This window comes from Rhineura floridana, chromosome 3 (genome assembly GCF_030035675.1).
Source record: "Rhineura floridana isolate rRhiFlo1 chromosome 3, rRhiFlo1.hap2, whole genome shotgun sequence".
Classification (NCBI taxonomy): domain Eukaryota; kingdom Metazoa; phylum Chordata; class Lepidosauria; order Squamata; family Rhineuridae; genus Rhineura; species Rhineura floridana.
Window position 1 is genome coordinate 190,573,798 of NC_084482.1, and position 22,153 is coordinate 190,595,950.

At 43.1% G+C, this 22,153-nt stretch overlaps 1 protein-coding gene across 1 annotated transcript; it reads left to right on the forward strand.

The window, feature by feature from the left end:
* Positions 1–1,927: 1,927 nt before the first annotated feature.
* On the forward strand, positions 1,928–20,374 carry LOC133378821 (kyphoscoliosis peptidase-like). The gene is made up of 10 exons (XM_061613436.1): positions 1,928–1,940; positions 2,468–2,536; positions 4,177–4,218; positions 7,392–7,448; positions 9,417–9,499; positions 11,260–11,368; positions 14,545–14,662; positions 16,652–16,837; positions 17,344–17,534; positions 19,256–20,374. The coding sequence occupies exons 1-10, from the start codon at positions 1,928–1,930 to the stop codon at positions 20,155–20,157; spliced, it is 1,770 nt and encodes a 589-aa protein (XP_061469420.1). The 3' UTR covers positions 20,158–20,374.
* The last annotated feature ends 1,779 nt before the right edge of the window (positions 20,375–22,153 follow it).

Genomic DNA, 22,153 nt, shown 5'->3' on the forward strand with positions numbered 1-22,153 from the left:
GGGTGAAAGAGTGAGCAGAATACTGTCTCACTGCTATGTAACCAATTGGATTTGCCTGGCTGTGTTCTGTTCCATCCAGGCAATGCCCTTAGCAGTAGGGGGCTTCCAGCCCAAGCAGGAGATTTAAGGCAACAGTTCTGCATCCAGGAAGGCATCATAGGGCAAAGATTAGGTTCAGGTGAGACAAGAATTAGGGGCTCAGAGAGCACTCTGGAGAGCTGTCTCTGCTGCTCAGGCTGGAGACTTCATAAGAGCCCAAATGTTGTAACTCCAGACTACGCCTTAAGTAGTGCTACAACTCTATCTGCCTGGCTGGCTCTGTTTTTGGTGAGATAAGCCTCTTCAGTTAAAGCATCTGCTTTTACAACCATTAACTCCAAGAGGGCAGAGGAGTTTGTTCCAGTGGGGCTTCCAGGGGCTCAGAACGCCACAGAGTGTGATTCAAGCAATTTATTATAATGAAAGGAAATTAACATATTCATTAGCACACTAAACAATAGCTCCTTAAACAGGAGTGGGGAAACCTTTTGGCTTCACGGGCCAGATGTTTATCAGGGCCAGCCTTGCGGGCCAAATTTGACAGTTGGGCGAGATGTCCACCTATCAATCACATGACATCACAATTATGTCATGGGCAAGGTGATTTGAAGTCCTGAAATTGGGACTTCAAACACTTTGCAAGGTCCTGCTAAATCAGAGATTTCCCCCCATCGTTTTAGCAAAAGACCCCTTGTAGGTTTGCATGGAATCTCCTGCTACAATGATGGGGAAAATGTCCCTTTTAGCTTCCTGATTCAGGGAGGGGTGTGCATCAAAATCCCTCACTGAAAGGGCAGCCTCTCCTTCCCTAGCCCCTCTCCTGAGTGCATGTTTAATTGGGGGTTTAAACTCTGATTAAACAAGCAATCAAGACGGGGTGAGGAAAAGAGGAATGGCAGCTGTGCAGAGACACCCCTTTCCTCCCCCCTCCAACTACAGCAGGGGTTTGATCCTGCAGGTGCTGCTGCTTGTCAAGAGCCTTTCCCATAGGGCAAGAGTGGGGAACCGCCAGCCCCTTGGGTCAATCTAGGCCCATCAGGGAGTCCAGTTTGGCCCACAAGCCCATTTTCCTTAGTCCACACTAGGGTTGCCAGGTTCAAGGCCTGAGACTGATCCTATATCTTTAGCAGAAGAGAAAGTCAGCCAAGTGCAGGTGTTCTTGCAATGCTGTAATGGGAAAAACCACAAGGTGGAATTCTCCCTTCCCCCTACACAACTTTTAAAGATACAGAAGACCTCTTGGTTGCCACTGGTGATATCAGCTGATGGGCAGGATAGGTTTAATCCTGCATTGACTGTACTCTCTGTTTCCAGTAGGGAACAGGATCATGCAGCCAAGGCAGCACCTTGCTCATCAGCTGATGGGTGGGGGTTAAAGCCCTTTCAAAAAGCGCTCTTTGAAGAAGCTCCGAGCTTTTCCTTTGAGTGAGCAGGCAGGCAAGCAAATGGGCAAGAGGATGAAGGAGCCTGTACAATCCAGGCTTCTTTCTTCTCTTTTAAGCGGGGGGGGGGAGCAGGGAGAAGTGTGGAGCTGCTTCAAAGGGGACTTTTGGAAAGAGCTTTAAGTCCCTGCATTCCTGTTTGAGACTCTGGAGCCACAAATGGGAGCAGGGAGGCTGTCTGAAAGCCCTTTGCAGAACATTCAAGCAAAGTTAAAAAGAGAGAGGCACTGTTTCAAAGAATGTTTTTTGCCAAGTGCTTTCAGACAGCCCTCCCCACTCCCATTTGAGGCTCCGGAGGCCTTAAAGCCCTTGGCAAACAGCAAAAGGGCTTTGAAGCCATTGTGGGTTCTCAAGCACCTGACAGCCAGCTGGCTGTTGGCTCTTGGAAACCCTGCACATGGGATTTCATCTGTAACATGTCAGTCATGTTACATCATAATGATACAATGCAATTAACAGGTTTGTGACCCCACTCATTTGTTAAACTTGGCCTGTGAGGCCAATCCTGATAAGGACCTGGCCCACAGAGCCAGAAAGGTTCTCCTTCCCTGCTGTAGGGTCAGAAAATCAGTTTAAAAAGGAAGGTGTTCTTTGGCAGTGCCAAAAATATTTGCAACAAACAGTCAGTAGTTCTGGCTGAGCCCCATGCTGAATATTCAATAAGCATTTCTAAAATAAATACTGGATTTATTTTACTTATGGCACCTTTGATGTGGGGTTAAGCCATGCACCAAGGAGCTCTTCATTCACAATGCAGAAGGTTAACTTCTATTCCACCCATGTATCTTCCCTTGCAAAGATGAATATCAGATCATTTCAAAAGTGATGCAGAGAAGCAAACCATTTCCCCCGGCAGTAAATCAGGTTTTCCCTCCCTTCTTCAAAGCAGCAAGAGTGTTTTCTTCTGCTTTTGTGTGCTTTTGCTGTGTAGTTGGCTTGACGTTCTCTTTCTTCTTGTTTGGGTTTTTTTGTTTTGTTTACTTCAGACCATATCACTGTAGAAATACATCCAAGACACAGCACATCACGGAGGGGAAAGTTCTCCTTCAGAAAAGGTAGGTTCATTTCTATATTACCATGACTAACAAAACAGAGATTAATTTTTCATAGGAAAACATTTCAGCTTCCACCTACTTGAGCTGCTCTGATGAGAATTGAAGGATGCGGCAGCCAAGGTGGCATTTCTAGAACCCTGAGGATGGAAGATTCCAAAGTGTTGCATTTGCTGTAACTGAGTGTTATCCTCCAAGTTGAGGCCATGTGGTGCTAAGGAGTCATGTCTATAGAACCAGATATTCTCTGTCATTTCCCAATGTTCTTGCATCAGATGGCATCTCTTTTGCCATAACTGAGACTGTGAGTATCTGAGCTAAAGTGCTGTGCAACTGGGTGTTCCAATTTATTTATGTTTGGTTAAGATTGAGGATTTACAATTCCTAAAGTGCCTGTGTAGGTTAGTTGTTGTCTTATCCATCTGATTATGGCACCTGGGCATTTGCATTCAATGATACTGTTTAAATTGCACTGTAGGACCTGCAGATGATGATGCCCAGGTTAACCCCTCATTAACTGCATCCTACCAGGATCCAGGGCAAACGTGGCTGAAGTGATGCATGAAACTTTAAAAATCTTCTCTCTCTCTCTCTCTCTCTCTCTCTCTCTCTCTCACGCACGCACACACGCACGCACGCACACACACACACACACACAGACATAGACACAGACACACACACAGCAAAACAATCACATAGTTGTGGCAACTGCTATATTGTATACACATTGGATGTGCTTCAAGAGGCTGTGTTTCACCTCTGTGAATGCGGATGTTGGCTGTTACGTGAGTCAGTACATAAATTATAGCTACATGCATCCCAATCTCCTAGCAGTGAGAGATTTATTTAATATTTAACAAAAGTTATATACCACTTGATTGTAACAAAATCTTTAAGTGGTTTACAAGAAATACTAATTATTTTAAAAGCAGTTAAAACAAGTATTAAATATTTTGAAACATTTAAAAGACAACTAGTATTTATTTTACTTAACAAAATTTAAATAATTTAAATAATGGCAGATTTCAGGGATGCCAGCAGATACCAGGGGTTTGATTTCTTTGGAATGAAGGTCACTAGAGGCTGTGGTGTCTTTGTGATATATGGTTTTATTTGCACATATATACAGGCTCAACTTCAGATAGCAAGACTTGAAGCATTAATACTCCAACAGATCTTGCTCTCCCTTTGGGATTCTAGGGACACCTCTGAAGCTATAGTTATTGAGCACAGACAGCAAGTCAAGCCTCCATGTTTTCCCAGGTCCAGACAAGACTGGCTCAGGTCTATTGTTCTCTTAACACTCACTGATGACATCACCCCCAGCCAGGGAAGGACTGCCCCTTAGCTCACCTTTGGGAAGCATCTGTAGCTAGTACTTTCTGTGGCAACCAGTTACCTGTACTCTGTAGACATGCACAGAGATACTTGGCTAGAGCCATTAACTTAACAAAGAGACTTCTTAGCAGCCTCTCTTTCTGCCGAACCCCATCTTAATGATATAAAACCACAGGCTCGGCGGGGACTTAAAGATGACATCCAGACTAACTCCCCAACCGTATAACATTATATTATTCCAGTTTGTGTTCATATGGATTCTCCAGTAGCTCATTCTTTTTGTGTGTGTGTTTCTGGTGTTGCAGGAATCCAGGTATTTCCCAGTCAGACAGGGCAGGACAACGAAGGTAAGGCCTCCATGTGGCAGTAAATTTGGGCAAAGGAGAGCTGTAGCAGATGAGCCCAGATCATAACATAGGACGCTGCCTTATACTGAGTCAGACCATTCGTTCATCTAGCTCAGTATTCCTGACACTGACTGGCAGTGGCTGCCCAGGCTTTCATGTGGGGGACATTCAGAGCCCTACCTGGAGATGTTGGGGACTGAACCAAAGACCTTCTGCAGGCAAAACAATGAACTACAGCCCTTCCCTGAAGGCAGAAGTCCCAAACTACAGGCCCAAACTACAACATGATGTACAGTCAATTTCTTCCCCTCCCCCGTTTCCTTTTTATACGAAAAGTAGCCATAGAAGACCAACAGTATGAAGACCAACACCAGGGTGAGGGAAAGCGGGCCTTTTAAAGCTTTTAAATAGTTTTTCTACTCTCCATCCCTACAAAACATATTTGCCTCATATGGGGGAAAATGTGCACTCATATCTTTTCTCATATAAAGTACAAGGGGAGTGCTTTGGAATGGAAAAACTGCCAGAGACAAAATAGTTAAAAAGGACCTCCCCTCCTCCTCCTGCATTTAAAGCCGTATCATACCAGTTTAAACAGTCATAGCTTCCCCCAAAGAATCCTGGGATGTGTAGTTTGTTAAGGGTGCTGAGAATTGTTAGGAGACCTGTTGTTCTCCTCACAGAGTACAGTTCTCAGAGTGGTTTAACATTCAGTCCCTCTTCCTAGGGAACTCTGGGAACTGTAGTTCTGTGAGGGGAATAGGGGGTCTCCTAACAACTCCCAGCACATTTAACAAATTACACTTCCCAGGATTCTTTGGGGAAAGCCGTTACTGTTTAAACAGATACGATACTGCTTTAGATGTATACTGCAGCAGGCCTGTTGTGGTCACTCCTAGGTGCTGGCTCTATGCTGTGAGGTTTGAGACAGCCTTCTGTTGCCATCTGGTGGCCAATAGGGAAAAATAGTTACCGCTGCTGGTGGTGGTTTTAAATATTTATTTATTTATTTATTAGATTTGTTAGTCGCCCATCTGGCTGGTATCCAGTCACTCTGAGCGACGTACACAAGAAAGCATAAGAAATACATTAAAACTGTAAAATCTCAACCAAAAATTTGATAAAAACCTATTCATGTGCATATTCATGTGCATGCTCCTGGAGTGGTGAGTGTCATGTCTGACACCACCCTCAAGCTCAGAGAGTGATTTGGGCAAGGAGTCCCCATACCCCCATCCTCAGCAGCGGCTCACCAGGTGGGGCAGAGCAGCTATGCTAGCTTCCCAGCAGGTGAGTCACTGTTGCTTATCAGGAGGGAAAGGGGGAAGGTGAGGTAGCGGGGAGGTTGGGGTGGTGCTAATTTCTTCTGGTGTGTTTGCACTGCGGTGCCCTCCTCACTGCTTCCTGCCCCCCTTGATAAGCAACAGGGACCCACCGGCACTAGCATCGTGGCTCCGCCCCACTCAGTGAGCCATTTTTGCCTACTAGGTCTTTCAGGCTTTAGAAGACTTACAGTGCTGGATGTCACCTATGCAGCTGTCAGATGTGAATGGAAACAAGACTAATTTATGATATTAATACTATTTAAATTATCTCTTCTTGGTAAGCCACAAGGTGCTATCTGAAAACCTAAAGTGATTATTGCAAGTACTGGAAATCTAAAGGGTCACCTTCTGGTATACAAATAAAGTATCAGACCAGAAAACACGCCTTTGCTGGACTTCTCAGATTCAGAATTCTCCCTTCTAGGGCAGCCCTCATCAGTCCCACACTACAGGAGCCAAAGGCTGCGGAGCAAGGCATGCCCCTTTAAAGGCTCAGATAGCTCCTCACAGGGGGTGCAGCCAACAGCAGGTCTAGCCTGGCCAGCTTTCATAATAAAAGGCCTCAGAAGGCCTTTGCACCTCAATGAAGCATCAGCTCTCCTCTGGCCCAGTGCTGTGCCTCACCTGGACAAGCAAACCTCTGTTGCAGGGACAGGGAAACTATGGCCCTCCAGTGACTGGTAGACTCCAGCTCCCATCAGCCCCAACCAGCATGGGCAGTGGTCCTTCAGCAACATCTGGAGGGCTGCTGGGTCCTCTTCATTGCTCTACTGTATCTGTCACTACTAAGAGATAGCGGAAATGTAGACACCTGGGAGTCTGGAGCCCAGCCACAAGCCAGGGCTTTTTTGGTTCTCCAAGATGGCAGTGCAGTTGGAGCCTCTGTAACATTGCTTGATTCAGAGACTTTTTAAGGCTGCAATCCCATGCACACGTATCTGGGAGGAAGTCCCATTGAACTCAGTGGAACTTAACCTCTGAGTAGACCAGAGCAGGACTGCACTGTAAAAGAGCATAAAGTAGTATAAGAGAGGCATCTTGTCCAACTGAGTACATGTGTGTTTATCTTGTGCTACAGCTGCTTCAGGTCAAGCAAGTTTTGATCATCCCTCCCCCCAAAAAACAACCACAAAAATCCCTTACAAAATCTGTTTTGTAACAGATGAAAGTGGGAGAAATGCTCAGAGATCATCAGTCTCTTTTTTCAATGTTCCTAAAAAAAAGAAAAAGAAAAGAAGCTATTGTTGGTCTCCAGCATTTGGAGGGTCAAAACTAGGGTTGCCATCTGGCCAGTACATTTTTGTAAAGGAAACAAAACGTAGAAATGTCAACAAGAAGTGTTAACTCTCAAACCTGTGCTTCAGTATAATCTACTAGTCCTCTGCTGCCTGCTTTACAGTGTAAGCATTTCTACTCTGCAGAATTAAGTTGGTTAGTCATATGTGTCTGAAGGGAATCGCTTAGTAACTTTTTGAAGGAGGCTCGGAATCTCAAATAGAGGAATCTGAGCACCCGTCAAACTACAATTCCCACAATTCATTAAGGCAAGGATAGGGAACCTGCCCCCACCCTGGAGGTTGCTGGACTACAACTCTCCTCATCCCTGTTGGCTGGGGCTGATGGGAGTTGTGAGTCTAGCAACCTCTGGAGGGCCTCAGATTCCCTGTTGATGCATTCAGGGCAGCTATGAAAGTCACACTGACATAAAAGCAGCAGCAGCATATTGGGGAGGAGGAATCTGTGGTCCCAACAGTCCTAGCCTGCATGGCCAATGGTCATGGATGACTGGACTTGTAATATATGTTTTAATGTACATATTGTCTCATCCCAACAATAATGATTTTGTAGGCTTTCAAGAGGATGGAGAACAAGGATCAACGTTGTCCCAGGGGCAAGATCTGTATGGTAAATATAAGTTCTTTGTTATGTTTATATATGGCAATTGACCTGGTTCTTCATATCAGGTGTGGGGGGACAATGGACCTCCAAATATTTTTGGACTACAACTCACATAAGCCCCAGCTGGGGACGATGGGAGTGGTAGTTCAGAAACATCTGAAGACCTAAAGATTCCCCACACCTGCTGTATATCTTAGTAGCGAAAGTACTGTTGGGTCCAGAATTAAGAAAATTTAAGATAAGAGGCGAGGAAGAGAGTTAGATTGACACCTATTAAGAGACAAAGATAGGGCTAGGATGCTTGTGAAAGTCATCCACTCAGCAGTATGACGTAAAACTATGGATACAATTCTTAGTTAAAGTATTTGGGAACACGTCTTCCTTTGTGCTGAGTTTGTTAATATGCACAGGATGGGTAAAGTGAGGCAAGATAAGGGACATATCAACAATCCAGAATGGGATACATTTTATCTCTTTTCCAGGAGGTTACAGTCAGTAAGGCGCCTCTGTGCGTTCTTTCTCACAAGAGAAGAAACGAAACTTAGAGTGTTATGTCCCCCACCCTCTCTTAGATCCATCATTCATTGCGGCAATAGTTCTGGCTACAATTTAACATCTCTGAACAACTCTTGGGGCCTGGAAATAAAATATTTCCTAACAATACTTCCCCATATGAGCCCCTCCACACCTGTTAAAATATTCCAGAAACAAGTAAATATTTACTGCATTGTACCTTTGCATCGAAGGATGGCCCTACGATTAGGCATAGCAAAGTGGCCACCTCAGGCAGCAGATGTTGGGCAGCAATGTTGAGATGTTGAGATGTTGAAGCTCTGCATGCTATACAGCCTGCCCTGCATCCGCTGAGTTGGCTTTCTCTTCTCAGTGTGGTGGAGGACTCTGTCTCATCACAAGGGTTTGGTTTCTGTAAGTGCTGTTTTCTATATGCAGAATGCTCTGTCTGTGTGTGTGCGTGCGTGTGTGCGCACGCACCTTATCTCAAGCAGCCATGTTTTTATTTTGTTATGCTATGCTATGAGTGTAGATCTTCACAGGAACCTACAGTTTACATCCCAGTGAAGTGAATGGATATATCGGAGATGGATATGATGGCATCTTAAGGGAAGCCTTTGCTGATGGCAGGGTAGAGATGCCAGGCATCACCTACATTAACAATCAGATTTTGTTGTGAAGAGGGTTTCCCTAAGGAGGCACCAACTATGGCAATGGGAGGAGTAAACTTCATGCCACTCTGATCACAAGAATTGCTTACTTTGGTCCAAGAAAAGGAATACTTTAAAACTGTCTTGCGAGAACCAGTCAAAGATCCATCTGGCCCAGCACTGCCTCTCCATCTCTAACTGTGGCCATTTAATCCTGTGTAGGCAGAGCTATACTGATAACTATGTGCCTCAGGGGCATCACTACCAGGGTGCGGAGGGTGCGGCCCACACCCGGGTGTCACCATGAGGGGGGTGACACCTAGAGCCGCCCCGCCCCACCCAGCAAGGCTGCTCCAACTCCTCCTCGGAGGCGGGCGGGCGGGCGAGACTGGGAGCAGCGTCGGCGGGGTGAGGGAGGCGTTCCGGCGTTCCCAGGCCTTCTCTGGCTGGGTGCCCCTCCGGCGCGCGCCCTCCCAGGGGCATGCACGGGGTGGCTGGCCTCGAGTGCACGTGCACACATGCGCACATGCAAGCCCAGCCACCTCGTCCATGCCCCTGGGAGGGCACGCACCGGAGGTCTGCACCCCCCCCCGCACTCCTGCTAGTGATGCCGCTGATGTGCCTCTATTCTCTGCTCCTGGATTTCATGTGGCAAGCACTGCAGTAAAACAGGGCTCCCTGTTTCAGTGGCCTTTTTGGTTCCCTGTAGTCCAACCCCTTTCATCCCATTATAGGTCCTTCTTTTCTCCTCTTCCCTTTTTATGCTGGATTTGCTCTGTTTCTAGAATGACTTTTCCATGTTTGTTCCTAGCTTATCCATGGGATAAATCCAGTCTGAAATCAATACAAATAGACTTGATGCAGTTTAAGGAATTGGATGCCTATGCATCAGAGGTATGCTGTATCTTATTGTGATATACATCATGTGAAATAACAGCCCTGTATGGAATCTGCTGGGATGCTGAGGTGTTTTTTTCCCCCTTGTGGATTTGGAATTTGATAGTATCTTTTAAGCATGCTCTTCTGAACTTCACTTCTGTTCACATTGAAGGTTGCAATGGGAAGCCTCATGAGTCACAAGACCATGTTCCTGTTTTGCACATGATTAACACAATTTGTTGTTTGTTGTTATGTACCTTCAAGTCGATTATGACTTATGGCGACCCTATGAATTAGTGACCTCCTAGAGCATCTGTCATGAACCACCCTGTTCAGATCTTGTAAGTTCAGGTCTGTGGCGTCCTTTATGGAATCAATCCATCTTTTGTTCAGTCTTCTCTTTTTCTACTCCCTTCTGTTTTCCCCAGCACCTATTTACATAGGCTGAGTACACACCATATATTTAAAGCGCATTCCTTCCGCCCAAGTATCCTGGGAACTGTAGTTTACTCCTCACAGAGCTACAATTCACAACACCCTTTATAAACTACAGTTCCCTGGATTCTTTGGGAGATGCCAGGTGCTCTAAATGTACTGTGTGTACTCAGTTCCTAAGCTGTGTCCTCTTTCTAGAGCACAGAGTATACAGATTCCTGGATGTCAGGGAAGTGAACTGCAGCTAGGGATGAGGGAGAGATGTGATTCAGTCTGCACTGAAAGGTGAATTTACCTAATTCTCACTTTTTGAAACCATGTGCAAACTGAAACTTACCCATCCTTTGAAATTCACGCTTCTCTGAACTTTGCAGTGCAGTTCTCCAGCCAAGTAATATTATATGCTACCATATTTGGTTGTTCTGAGATAACATTACTTTGGTCGCTGCTTTGCTTTTAAAATTAAAGAGATAAATCGAAAGTCAGATTAAGGGGAGAGTCAACAGCCACTGGCAATACCAAAATAACTTTAGATCTTATTTCTACTACAAACCTCAATTGATTTAGCAGTCCTTTCCTCTCCTGGGGGAACTCTGGGAATTATAGCTCTGTGAACGGGCTAGCAATCGTTAACAGGCAATCCTCGGCCCTTCATCAAACGACAATTTCCAGAAATCTCTGGGGGAACTTATAACAATTAAACTGGGATAAAATGTGTATGTAGTGTTGGAGCTTGTGCCGCAACTGGCCCCAGATCAGCCCAAATGCTGTCAAATGACAGCGGGAGGGGGGGGACAGCTCCGGATCCAGGGCTATTTCAGCCCCCAGGCTCCAATCCCCCCATTGTTTTTTTTGTTCACCCACACATTTGGCAGGTAGAACAGGGTTCTCAGTGCTGAGGGAGTGATGCTGGCATCATTCCACCAGCAGAGGTCGATACCTCTGCCCAATCCAACCCCCGCCAACTGAGAACAAAGAGGGTTTAGATTGTAGCCTAAGATTGCGAAAATGGTGTGCTTGTAAAACAGCATGTAAAAACAAGGTTAGCTTGCTTCAGAATGATTTATCCAGGGGCAAATTTTTGCAAATTGAATAAATCTATTGATTAAGTGTATGCATTTTAGTTGATTAATTAATCAGCTATCAGTGGAATCCTGAGCATGTTTGCTCAGAAATAAGTTTCATTGAGTTCAATAAGACTGGCACACTTGTAAGTACATGTAGAATTGCATCCTAAATTTTCTTTAAACAAGTGACAGTCTTAGATAGCAGCAAGGGACTGAGGTAGTACCCTCCTCCATATTAACTGCCACCAAATTTATTTACTTTTTGTAAAATAGGTGAATGCCAGCAGTAGCGTGGAAAATCTGGTGAGAGTCTTGCTCCAAAAAGCAAACAGTGATTTGGAGAAAGTCCGAGCTATCTGGATGTGGATTTGTCATCATATAGGTAGGTAGGGATGCCACCTTTACAAATGTTGGAGTCTCCATGCCTCTTACAACAACACAACAGGCAAGCATTTCACAGGTGAAGTTTTCTACCATCGCTGCGTGTCTATTTATATTGTTTTGCCTGTGGAACTGCCACCTGTCATGTGGCTGTTAGTGGCGTGGGGGTCCTAAGGGAGAACCCTAATGCAGGTGTGGGGAACCTGTTGTCTTATTTGTTGGACTACATCGCCCATCATTCCTGACTACTGGCCATGCTGGCTGGGGCTGATGGGAGTTGGAGTCCAACAATGTCTGTAGGGTCACATAGTCCCCATCCTTGCCCTAAAGATAGACAGAAATCAAATGTTTTTAACAGTTTTTGGAATGCTTTGTTAAAAAATATTGTTGATGTGTTTGCTCTCCTGGGCTCCTTCGGGAGAAAGGGCAGGATATAAACTGAGTAAATGAATAATAAATAAATCTCTACAACATTAGCAGGAAAACTTTGTGCTGGTGTCTGTTGCTTCTTTTCTGTAGATCATCTGCAGAGCCAGCATTGGACACAACGAAATAGCCTCTAAATAATCCCCCTTCAGTTGTTTATTTGAACCAGTGAAGGGTTTTTTTTAATTAACCTACTATAATGAGTTACTACAAGCTACTGAGACTGAATCTGTCCAAATTTTGACAAAAATCTGTCAAGAAATATGGAAAACTAAACAATGGCCCACCAACTGGAAGCATTCAATATACATCCCAATTCCAAAGAAAGGGGATCCCAGGGAATGCAGTAATTATCGAACTATTGCCTTAATATCCCATGCAAGTAAAGTAAAGTTCAAGATTCTACAGCAAAGGCTCGTACCATATATGGAGCAAGAAATGCCAGATGTCCAAGCTGGATTTAGAAAAGAAAGAGGCACCAGAGATCATACCGCAAACATAGGTTGGATAATGGAACTGACCAAGGAATTTCAGAAGAAAATCATCCAGTGCTTTATCGATTACAGCAAAACCTTTGACTGTGTAGAACAGATCATGAAAAACTATGGAATGTTTTAAAAGAAATGGGGATGCCACAGCATCTGATTGTCCTGATGTGCAACTTATACTCTGCACAAGAGGCTACTGTAAAGACAGAATATGGAGAAACCGATTGGTTCCCCATTGGAAAGGGTGTGAGACAGGGGTATATTTTATCACCCTATTTGTTTAATCTATACACAGAACATACGGAAAGCAGGACTGGACCAAGATGGAGGTGTGAAAACTGGAGGGAGAAATTTCAATAATTTAATAATTTAAGATATGCAGACGATACCATACTACTAGCAGAAACCAGCAATAATTTGAAACGAATGCTGATGAAAGTTAAAGAGGAAAGCACAAAAGCAGGACTACAGCTGAACATCAAAAAGACTAAAGAAATGACAACAGAAGATCTATGTAACTTTAAAGTAGACAATGAGGACATTGAACTTGTCAAGGGTTATCAATACACAGTCATTAATCAAAATGGGTACAATAGTCAAGAAACCAGAAGAAGGCTAGGACTGGGGAGGGCAGCTGTGAGAAAACTAGGAAAGGTCCTCAAATGCAAAGATGTATCACTGAACACAAAAGTCAGGATCAGTCAGACCATGGTATTCCCGATCTCTATGTATGGATGTGAAAGTTGGACAGTGAAAAAAGCGGACCAGAGAAAAATCAACTCATTTGAAATGTGGTGTTGGAGGAGAGTTTTGCAGATACCATGGACTGCGAAAAACACAAATAATTGGGTGTTAGAACAAATTAAACCAGAACTATCATTAGAAGCAAAAATGATGAAACTGAGGTTATCATACTTTGGACATATAATGAGAAGACATGAGTCACTAGAAAAGATAATAATGCTGGGAAAAACAGAAGGGAGTAGAAAAAGAGGAAGGCCAAACAAGAGATGGATTGATTCCATAAAGGAAGCCACAGACCTGAACTTACAAGATCTGAACAGGATGGTTCACGACAGATGCTATTGGAGGTCACTGATTCATAGTAGTCGACTTGATGGCACATAACAACAACAACAATTATAATGAATGGACAGCCACATCAATCTGGAACACAAGTCCTCTACCAGAGATCCAGGCACACCCTGGGCTCTGATTGCCAACCAAGGAAGATGCAGACATAAGGTCAGATCCAATTAAATCATACTTGGAGTTAGACCTCTTGAAATCAATGGACTCACAGACATTGATTTCAGTTGGTCTACTCTGAGTGTGACTTGATTGGAGATAACCCATAGGCTTCTTCACCATTCCATAGCCATCTACGAGTGCACCATTTGCACAGAGGATACTGGATTGTAACCAGTATTGATCAGGGGTTAGGGTGCTGGTGTTTGCTTGACTATGAAAGACCCAAATTAAATCTCTGTTCAGTCATGAAATTCACTGGGGTCAGAAGGTGCTCATTCAGACCCCTGTGTCCTGTCTCTTTTAACCTCTGCACTAGTGTAGATAAACCTTGGATTTACACAAAAGACTCTTCAGGCAGATCTATAGGTGCTTTCAGACTACCACTATTTCTGAGTGGGATTCAGTCACATACCAGCAAATTCAGGTTGTGCAATGCAAATGGATGTGGTGCTCTTGTGCAGTAAACCCGCCGCCTCCTGCCCTACCCAATCTGACTTGTTGCAGTAAGGAGAGTGACAGGGAAATGCCCTGGAAAGTGTGGGATGATTGTTTGATGCTACCCTCAAGCAAATCAGAATGAATGCTCAATAAATAGCTGAGGTCATCTAACTACCCCACAAACTTTGTGTAAACAAATCAGGATGAATGCTCAATAAACAGGTCACCCTGGAGGCTATGTCAGCAGATGGCAGGCATGGAGAGAGATGGTGCTTTTTAGGAAGCACCTTTCCAATGTGCTACAAAATTATGTGGCTATTATCATAGCAACCATGCTATTGTTGGTGAGAGAGAAAAAGCAGGTGTTTCATAGGAAAGCAGTTTTGTACACAGTACCTTTGGGGATGATTTGCAACACAATAAACTGTTATTTGGGGAAGAATATATATATTTTTTCATTGATTAATCACTTGGATCTTCTGCTAAATGTTTGCCACTCAAGTGAGGCTGTTGCAGTTCCTTCTTCATTCCATGCTTTGGGGTGACAATTTCATAAATGGCTTTATTTCTCCAGAATATGATGTGGAAGGCTATCATAACAAAGCCAAGAGATCTTGTGAGCCAGCTAACGTCCTTCAGTCAGGAAAGAGTGTTTGTGCTGGATATGCTGCACTCTTTGAAGAAATGTGCAGGTAACTCCCATCAATTCTAACCATCATGGTAAATAGTTATTACTCGGTAGGAAGGCCACAGATTCCCCACCCCGTTCTTCAGTGTCAGTGCTGTGAAGCACATTTGCATATATTACGACTGCATCGAACTAAGCCATACTCGGTGTAGATCCATTGAAATCAATGCATTTAATGACTAATTTGATTTTAATGGATTTCTTCCAAATCTGACTTAGGAGGATGCATCTCATATTCTCTTTTTTTGCATTATTTATTCTGACACCTCATCATGGAGACAAGCAAAGAACAAAGCATAGGTCACCCTCCTCCCAATTACTCGAAATCCTGCTTGGCCTCTCCCAACCACATTTCCTTTTTTAAGCATTGCCAGCACATTTTAAAGCCGTTCTGTGCTGCTGCAAGAACGATTCTCCCTCCCTTTTCAAAAAGTAAGCTGAGATTCTCAGGCTGCCTGATTCTGCTTCTAACAACAATTTTTACACAGATGCAGCATACAAACCGTCATGCCTATCTACTATTTTTTGGAAAGTTTTTTTGTTTGCCTTGCATTTAGATACCTCTTCAGGAATACAGGAAGCTGCCTTAGAGGATGGTTCCTGAGATCAAGGAGCAAGTTTTAATCTATGTTTGGATAGAATTGGACACAATTTCAAATCAAGATGGCGGACTGAACCTTTCAAAAATGCACTGATTTCAATATTGCAGTGATTTTTGGTTTCTTAGAATTCCTGAGCAATCCAGGTATAAGGCAGCTAGTTTACAATAAATGAGACAGGCTGCTGCCACACTTGGGTCCTTTAGTGCTGCTGAGCATTTGCTTTTCTGCAAAGTAAAGTAGTGGTCTCACATGGCACTTATCATAATTCTATTTTCTCTGTAAAAAAATCACAGTGCACATCCCTGATAGGCAAGATGCCATTTTACGTTTACTGAGAAGTCAGTTCCATTCAGCAAAAGTTCTATGTTCTTACTTCTATATGCAGCTGTTCCTTTAATTATTAGCTTCTTCTTTGAACCTTTGGTTTAAAATAATTAAGTCATTTCTTCCTCTTCAGTTACTGTGTCTGTGGTATTCCTGAATAGTTATTATTCATCATTGCCTGTTCTCTGCAGTTAAATGAGGGTTTCCTCTTTGTACCCAGAATAATAATGTTCATAATTTTTATATAATGATTGCAATGCAAAACTGTAAAATTGCACCAATAAAAAATACAATTGAAATAAATTAATGAGCAAGCAGTTTTACTTGCTGCATACTGGAATTCAGTAAAGATCCTGCACCCAATGAACAGGAACTGATTAATTGCACCCATTCAGGAATTCAGTGACCACCACCCTTTAACAGGAAACAGCTAATTAGCTGTTTTCAAGGGTGCAAGGAGGAAGCTACTTATTAAAAGGATAATAGCCCTCTAGTATGTTTTTTATTTAAAAGTAGGGAATTGTTTTGATTATTTTGTATTATATTTCTATTTTGTATGTGATTGAAAATTTAATAAAAACATTATTTTTTTTAAAAAAGCATAATAGCCTCAATAATATGTCTTTTAATAATGTTTTAAACCCTTTTTTAAAAAGTTTTTTTTAATGTTTTTAACACTGTTTTGTTTTAATGTATTTTAAGATCTCTTTTTATGATGTTTTAAAGTGTTTTTAGTGCTTTGTTTGCCACCCTGGGCTCCTGCTGGGAGGAAGGGCTGGATACAAATTAAATAATAAATAAATAAATAAAATAACAGTTTTCCAGTCCAAGTTGCTGCAACTATGTGTTAAGATGGAAAATAGCCACAAAAAAGCAAGCTTGAAAAATAAAGGTAGGAATACAATATGGAAAAAGTCTGAAATGCAACGAGCTGGCAAGGATGTTGTTTGGCTTCTCCATAAAACCAGGGCAAAATGAAGGATGGTCATTCCATTTCAAACCGTGTGAAAACAACTGCAGTCCTCTTTATAACAATGGTGTTCCTAAATCCCTTTCTTTTCCCTCAGTCTTGCAGGGATACAATGCAAAAAGTTGTCAGGCTACTCCAAAGGATATGAGTACAAACCCGGGAAAGTCTTTAAGGAGAGCAACCATGCCTGGAATGCTGTTTATCTTGATCAAAGGTGGCATCTTATAGATAGCACATGGGGAAGTGGCCATGTGGGTGACTCTTGTAGCAAGTTCACTTTCAGGTATGTTGTTAGGCTGTGTGGGACACAACGAGGGCAGTTCTGGACTACAACTCCCATCATCGCTGACTATGAGCTGTGTTAGCTGAGGTTGATAGGACACAGAGCCCAGCAACAGGTAGAGGGCATCAGATCAGGGAACGCTGGTTTAGCATGTCATCCAAATCCTAAACTGTGGTTAATGTTAACTATGGTTTGTTTAAACAAGTTAGCTTGATAAACCATGGTTTGTCAAACAACCCATAGTTAACTTTAAGCATAGTTTGCCAGATTAGGGTGATCCAACCAGCTGTGGCTAGTCTAAACCAGGAGCTAGTTTCCATTTGTGCAAGGGGAGGAAGTGGAGAGAGTGTGGGCTCATTCTCAATATGCTAAACAATGTTTTACTCGACATCTGAACTGGGCCTATAAGTATTCCATACTTTTCCTCAGATAGCTTTGTCTGTTGTCCCTTCTGCTATTAGGAAATATTATGAAACACTGCAATATTGTACTTTCTCCTTTTGCAGATATGATGAGTTTTACTTCCTTACCCATCCTGCTCTATTTATTAATGATCACTTCCCAGAAGACCACAAGTGGCAGCTTCTGAAACATACATTGACACTGCAGCAGTTTGAATGTAAGGTGCGGTATAGGTCTGAGTTTTATTTAGCAGGATTGATTGAAACATCCACGGACATGTCAGTCATTGAAACAGGTAAAATCAACAAGAAGCATCCGACCTGTTCCTTTTGATTATCACAGTTGCACTGAAAATCACTCATGTATTTTTTCAAAGGAAAGCTGCCCCGTCAAACAAGCTGCAACTGCAGTGTATAACAGAGATAGGAGACTTATGTCCCACTGGATGTTGCTGGACTACAACTCTTATCATTCCTGACCATTGGCGATGCTGCCTGGGGCTGATGGGAGTTGCCAAGTCCCACATCTGGTGGGCCATAGGTTCCTCACCCCTGACATAACAGAACCAGAACTTAGCAAATCTTCCAATACGTGAAGAAGGCTCAGGGAATGTTCTCCTGTCACCTTTGTCTGAAGTGTTAGGTACAGATATTGTGAGGCAACTGGACTGTCCCTGATCTATTTGAACAAACCCTGTGCATTAGATACTATGGGTTGTATCCAACTAAGTTTTACTCAGAGTAGATCTGTTTGGTTATATTCAATGTTGCTGTTCCACTAGTGTAGCAAATTTTTACTTGCATAAACAGAACTTTCCTAGCTCCTGCACGCCCACAAAATCTGCTCCAAAGGGTTGGTAGAGCTTCTGTAGCAGATTGAGGGCACTCCAGGAGAGAAGGAAGGGGAAAGGCTCATTGTGGGAGCAGAACTCTGCATGCACAGGGTTTCTTTATTATTGCATTTATATCCTGCCTTTCTTCTAAGGAACTCAAGGTGGCATACATAGTTCTCCCCCTCTCCATTATATCCTCACAACAACCCTGGGAGGTAGGTTAAGCTGAGTGGCAGTGATTGGCCCAAGGTCACCCCATTAAATAAACAGAAATATTTCCCAACAAACCATACAGCAAGTATTACTCTTAAAGAAAGTTTTTATAATGATGCGATGGTATCTGGTGCCAGCAAAACTTAATCGTATATGCAGAACAACAAGCAATGTATGATGGCATTGTAAAATCAGTAATGCTGATATACAACATAACTTCTGGACTTGCCCCAAGATAAAGAAATTCTGGTGCATGGTTATAAAAGAAACAGAAACAATCACAGGGCATATACACTTCAAGTGAATGTATTGGTTATTCTTTTTGGATATATTAAAAACCATGATCTAACAGATGATAAAAGAAGAACAGGTTATCAACTAATTAACTGCTGCTCATATAACCAATGACATAATTGGAAAAAATAAGGACCCCTTTATTTGAAGGCTCGATAATCAGCATGGGTGCATAGTACAGTAAATATGATAATACTGACTAATTTAGTCAGAACAGGCAGTCAATCTTATCATTTTATAGAAAATGAAGCATGTTTATAATGTCCAGTGTGGCGTAGTGGTTAGAGTGTTGGACTACGACCTGGGAGACCAGGGTTCAAATCCCCACACAGCCATGAAGCTCACTGGGTGACCTTGGGCCAGTTGCTGCCTCTCAGCCTCAGAGGAAGGCTATGGTAAACCGCCTCTGAATACTGCTTATCATGGAAACCCCATTCATAGGGTCGCCATAAGTTGGAATCGACTTGAAGGCAGTCCATGTCATGTTTGTGTAATAAAGTGCAGGAAAATGTAAATCCACACATTTCATTAGATATATTATAATGCATTCCTGTGTAGTCAAACACAGATTTTATATAGATCAAGAATATGTACTATAAGTTTCCATTACTTTTCTTTTTTTATGCTGCTTTTTCACAAGCATTAACTACAGGAAAACCTTTACTCTTGTTTCACAGAAGATGGCAAGGCAGCTGTTTTCATTGAGAGTCGTTCTCCAACACTCTTCCTTTGTGAGCTTAATGGGGCAAAAGAGCACTGTTTAATGACCCTGCAGAGGAACGGGATGAACCTGGAAGTGTATCCTCCGCGGGTGGGGACTCATAGTTTGGACATATATGCCAAATCTTCCAAGGCTGAGGAAGAAACATATCACCATGTGTTAGAATACTCCCTGAAGTGCAGCTCTGTGGACAAAAGCATTGCCTTTCCCAGAGCGCTCATCCATCCTGTGGGACCCAACTGGTATTCAGAAGAGAAGGGCATCCTAGGGGCCTTGCCTGCTAGCCCAGTTATCCACACTGACGATGGGCGCTGTGTCATCACTTTCACTCGGAGTAAAGATCTGGACTTCTTCACCACCCTGGACTCTGATGCCAGTAGCACGCCGGAGGATATACGGAGGCGTCACATCTGGAAGACCTGCCAGGGCACCCAGGTTGAGTTAAAGATACACCTTCCCCATGCAGGGGCCTTTGCTCTTCACATCTGGGCAAAGAAAGCATCTGATCCGGGTAGCAACCACTGCGCCCTCAGCTACCTCCTCTCCTGCCCAAACAAGAACGTGAGGTGGCCGGCTTTCCCTATGAGATATACAAACTGGGAGGATGGCTACGAGCTGGTGGCGCCTCTTGCCGGTGTCCTGCCAGCCAATCGCAATGTGCAGTTTAAGCTCAAGCTACCTGGAGTAGACGAGGTGTCTGTCGAATGCAGAGAGACTCTCCAGCTTACTCTCAGTGGAGATGGTTTCTGGGAGGGAGCCTGTAGTACCTCCGGTGGCTCAAAGGTGACAATCAGAGTATCAAAAAATTGTGATAAAACTTTGTGGTCCCTGTTGAAGTACAAAGTGGAAAGCCACTAGCTAGGAGAGGACCAAGTTCGGCCATGTAAAAAGGTCTAGTCTCACTAGAAGGGAGAGAAATGGTAATGCATCTATTAACAGCTGCTTGCTTGGCAGTCGGCTATAGCTGGAAAAAAATTAGTAGTCCCACACTACTATGGGATATGATATTATGGATATGGGATTGGATGTTAGGGGTATGGGAAGTGGTCCAAATGATTAATTATATTGGTCAATTTTGAGTAAGGAAAGGTAGACAACAATAATCATTTTGTTGAAAGATGGAGGTTTTTTTTACCGTGTATTGGCATAACAAAGAAAATGCTGAACCATATACATTTTGGGAACACTGTAAAATGTGTATATTACACACATATACAGTGGAGTTATCAGCCAAGCCTGTAAATTATTTTTTGTTATTATTATTATTTATTAAATTTATATCCTGCCTAGGACAGCAAACATGCGATAAAACACTAAAACATCTAAAAAAACCAATTCCAACACAGATGCAGACTGGGATAAGGTCTGTACTTAAAGGCTTGTTGAAAGAGGAAGGTCTTCAGTAGGTGCCAAAAAGACAACAGAGACAGCCCCTCTCTAATATTTAAGGGGAGGGAATTCCAAAGGGTAGGTGCCACTACACTAAAGGTCCACTTGTGTGGAATGGACCTCCTGATAAGATGGTATCTGCAAGAGGCCCTCACCTGCAGAGTGCAGTGATCAACTGGGCATATAAAGGGTGAGACTGTCTTTCAAGTATCCTTGTCCCAAGCTGTATTGGATTTTGTACACCAAAACCAGCACCTTGAACTTAGCCTGGTACCGAATGGATCTTTAGGGACATATATATTAAGGTATATATTGTTTTGTTTCTCTTTGATTCTTAACCTATTCTTATGTCACAATTTTGAAATAAAATATGGGGGTGGGGGGAGAAATTAGCAAGTAAATGGGACCATCTGCTGCAGCAGGACTTCATGCCCATGTTTGATGGACCCCCTACCCAGCCCTCATGCAGAGTATGGTATTTCATACCTGAAGCCAAGGGGAAAAAGAGAAATCTTCTAAATAAATAAAGAAAATATCTTATTTTTTCCTAATACCATGGTGGAATTTCTTTCTATGAGGCATCCTGAAGTGATTTCAATATAAGCATATTAAACTGTTACATACTTAAAAACAGTTAAAACAATTTTAAAAACATACTTAGGTTTAGAACAACAGCACATATGTGAAATCAAGTCAAATTCAAAACAGGTACCAACCGGGGTAAAGATCTCCATTTTAGAAGGCTTGTTGAAAGAGGAATGTAGGCACCAATAAGATAACTGAGAAGATGCCTGTGTGATTTATATTGGGAGGGATTCCAAAGGGCATGTGTAGCCACATAAAAGGCCTGATTCTGACATCAGGTGGAACAGATCTCCTGAAAGGACGGTATCTGCAGGATGGGGCATCCTGCAGAACACAGTGGTTGGTTAGGTGTGTACAGAGTGACAGCTTTAAGTACTAGGGCAGTGGTTCCCAACCTTTATGAGTACAGGACTCCCTCTGTAACAAAAAAAAATTGTGACTCCCCCACGTTAATTGTTGGTCCCCCTGCTGCTGCTTCTCTGGCCATCACCACGATTTGCATGCAGGCGGAGAAACAGAGGCAGGAGAGAGAAATTAAAGCCCAATAAATATGTAATAAATTTAAACACACAGTTTATGCAAGTGAATAAGCAAAATCAAAACAGGAGCAAACTTGGATGCTGAGGGGTGAGGGCAGGCTAGTGCGAGTGGGCAGAGAGAGATAGAAGTAATGCGAAGGGAGGGGGCAGGGTTAGAGGGAGGAAAGGCGTGTCAAGTTGTGGGTGGGGAAGAGATTCTGTGGGTCAAAAGAAGGCAGCAAGTAAGAGGCGGTAACTGCTGGAAGAGGGAAGAGGAGCAGCCACATGGGAGGGAGGGTGCTCAGGACATGAGAGCAGGGAGGACTGAAATAAAGTGGGCTGCATGTCCATTCTAGGTGTTT

What these genes read in the sequence shown, in the direction of transcription:
- LOC133378821 (XM_061613436.1), top strand. An exon ending in AAAGTTCTCCTTCAGAAAAG is followed by an intron (nt 2,537 to 4,176) that starts GTAGGTTCATTT and finishes CTGGTGTTGCAG; the next exon opens with GAATCCAGGTATTTCCCAGT. An exon ending in GTGGATTTGTCATCATATAG is followed by an intron (nt 11,369 to 14,544) that starts GTAGGTAGGGAT and finishes TTATTTCTCCAG; the next exon opens with AATATGATGTGGAAGGCTAT.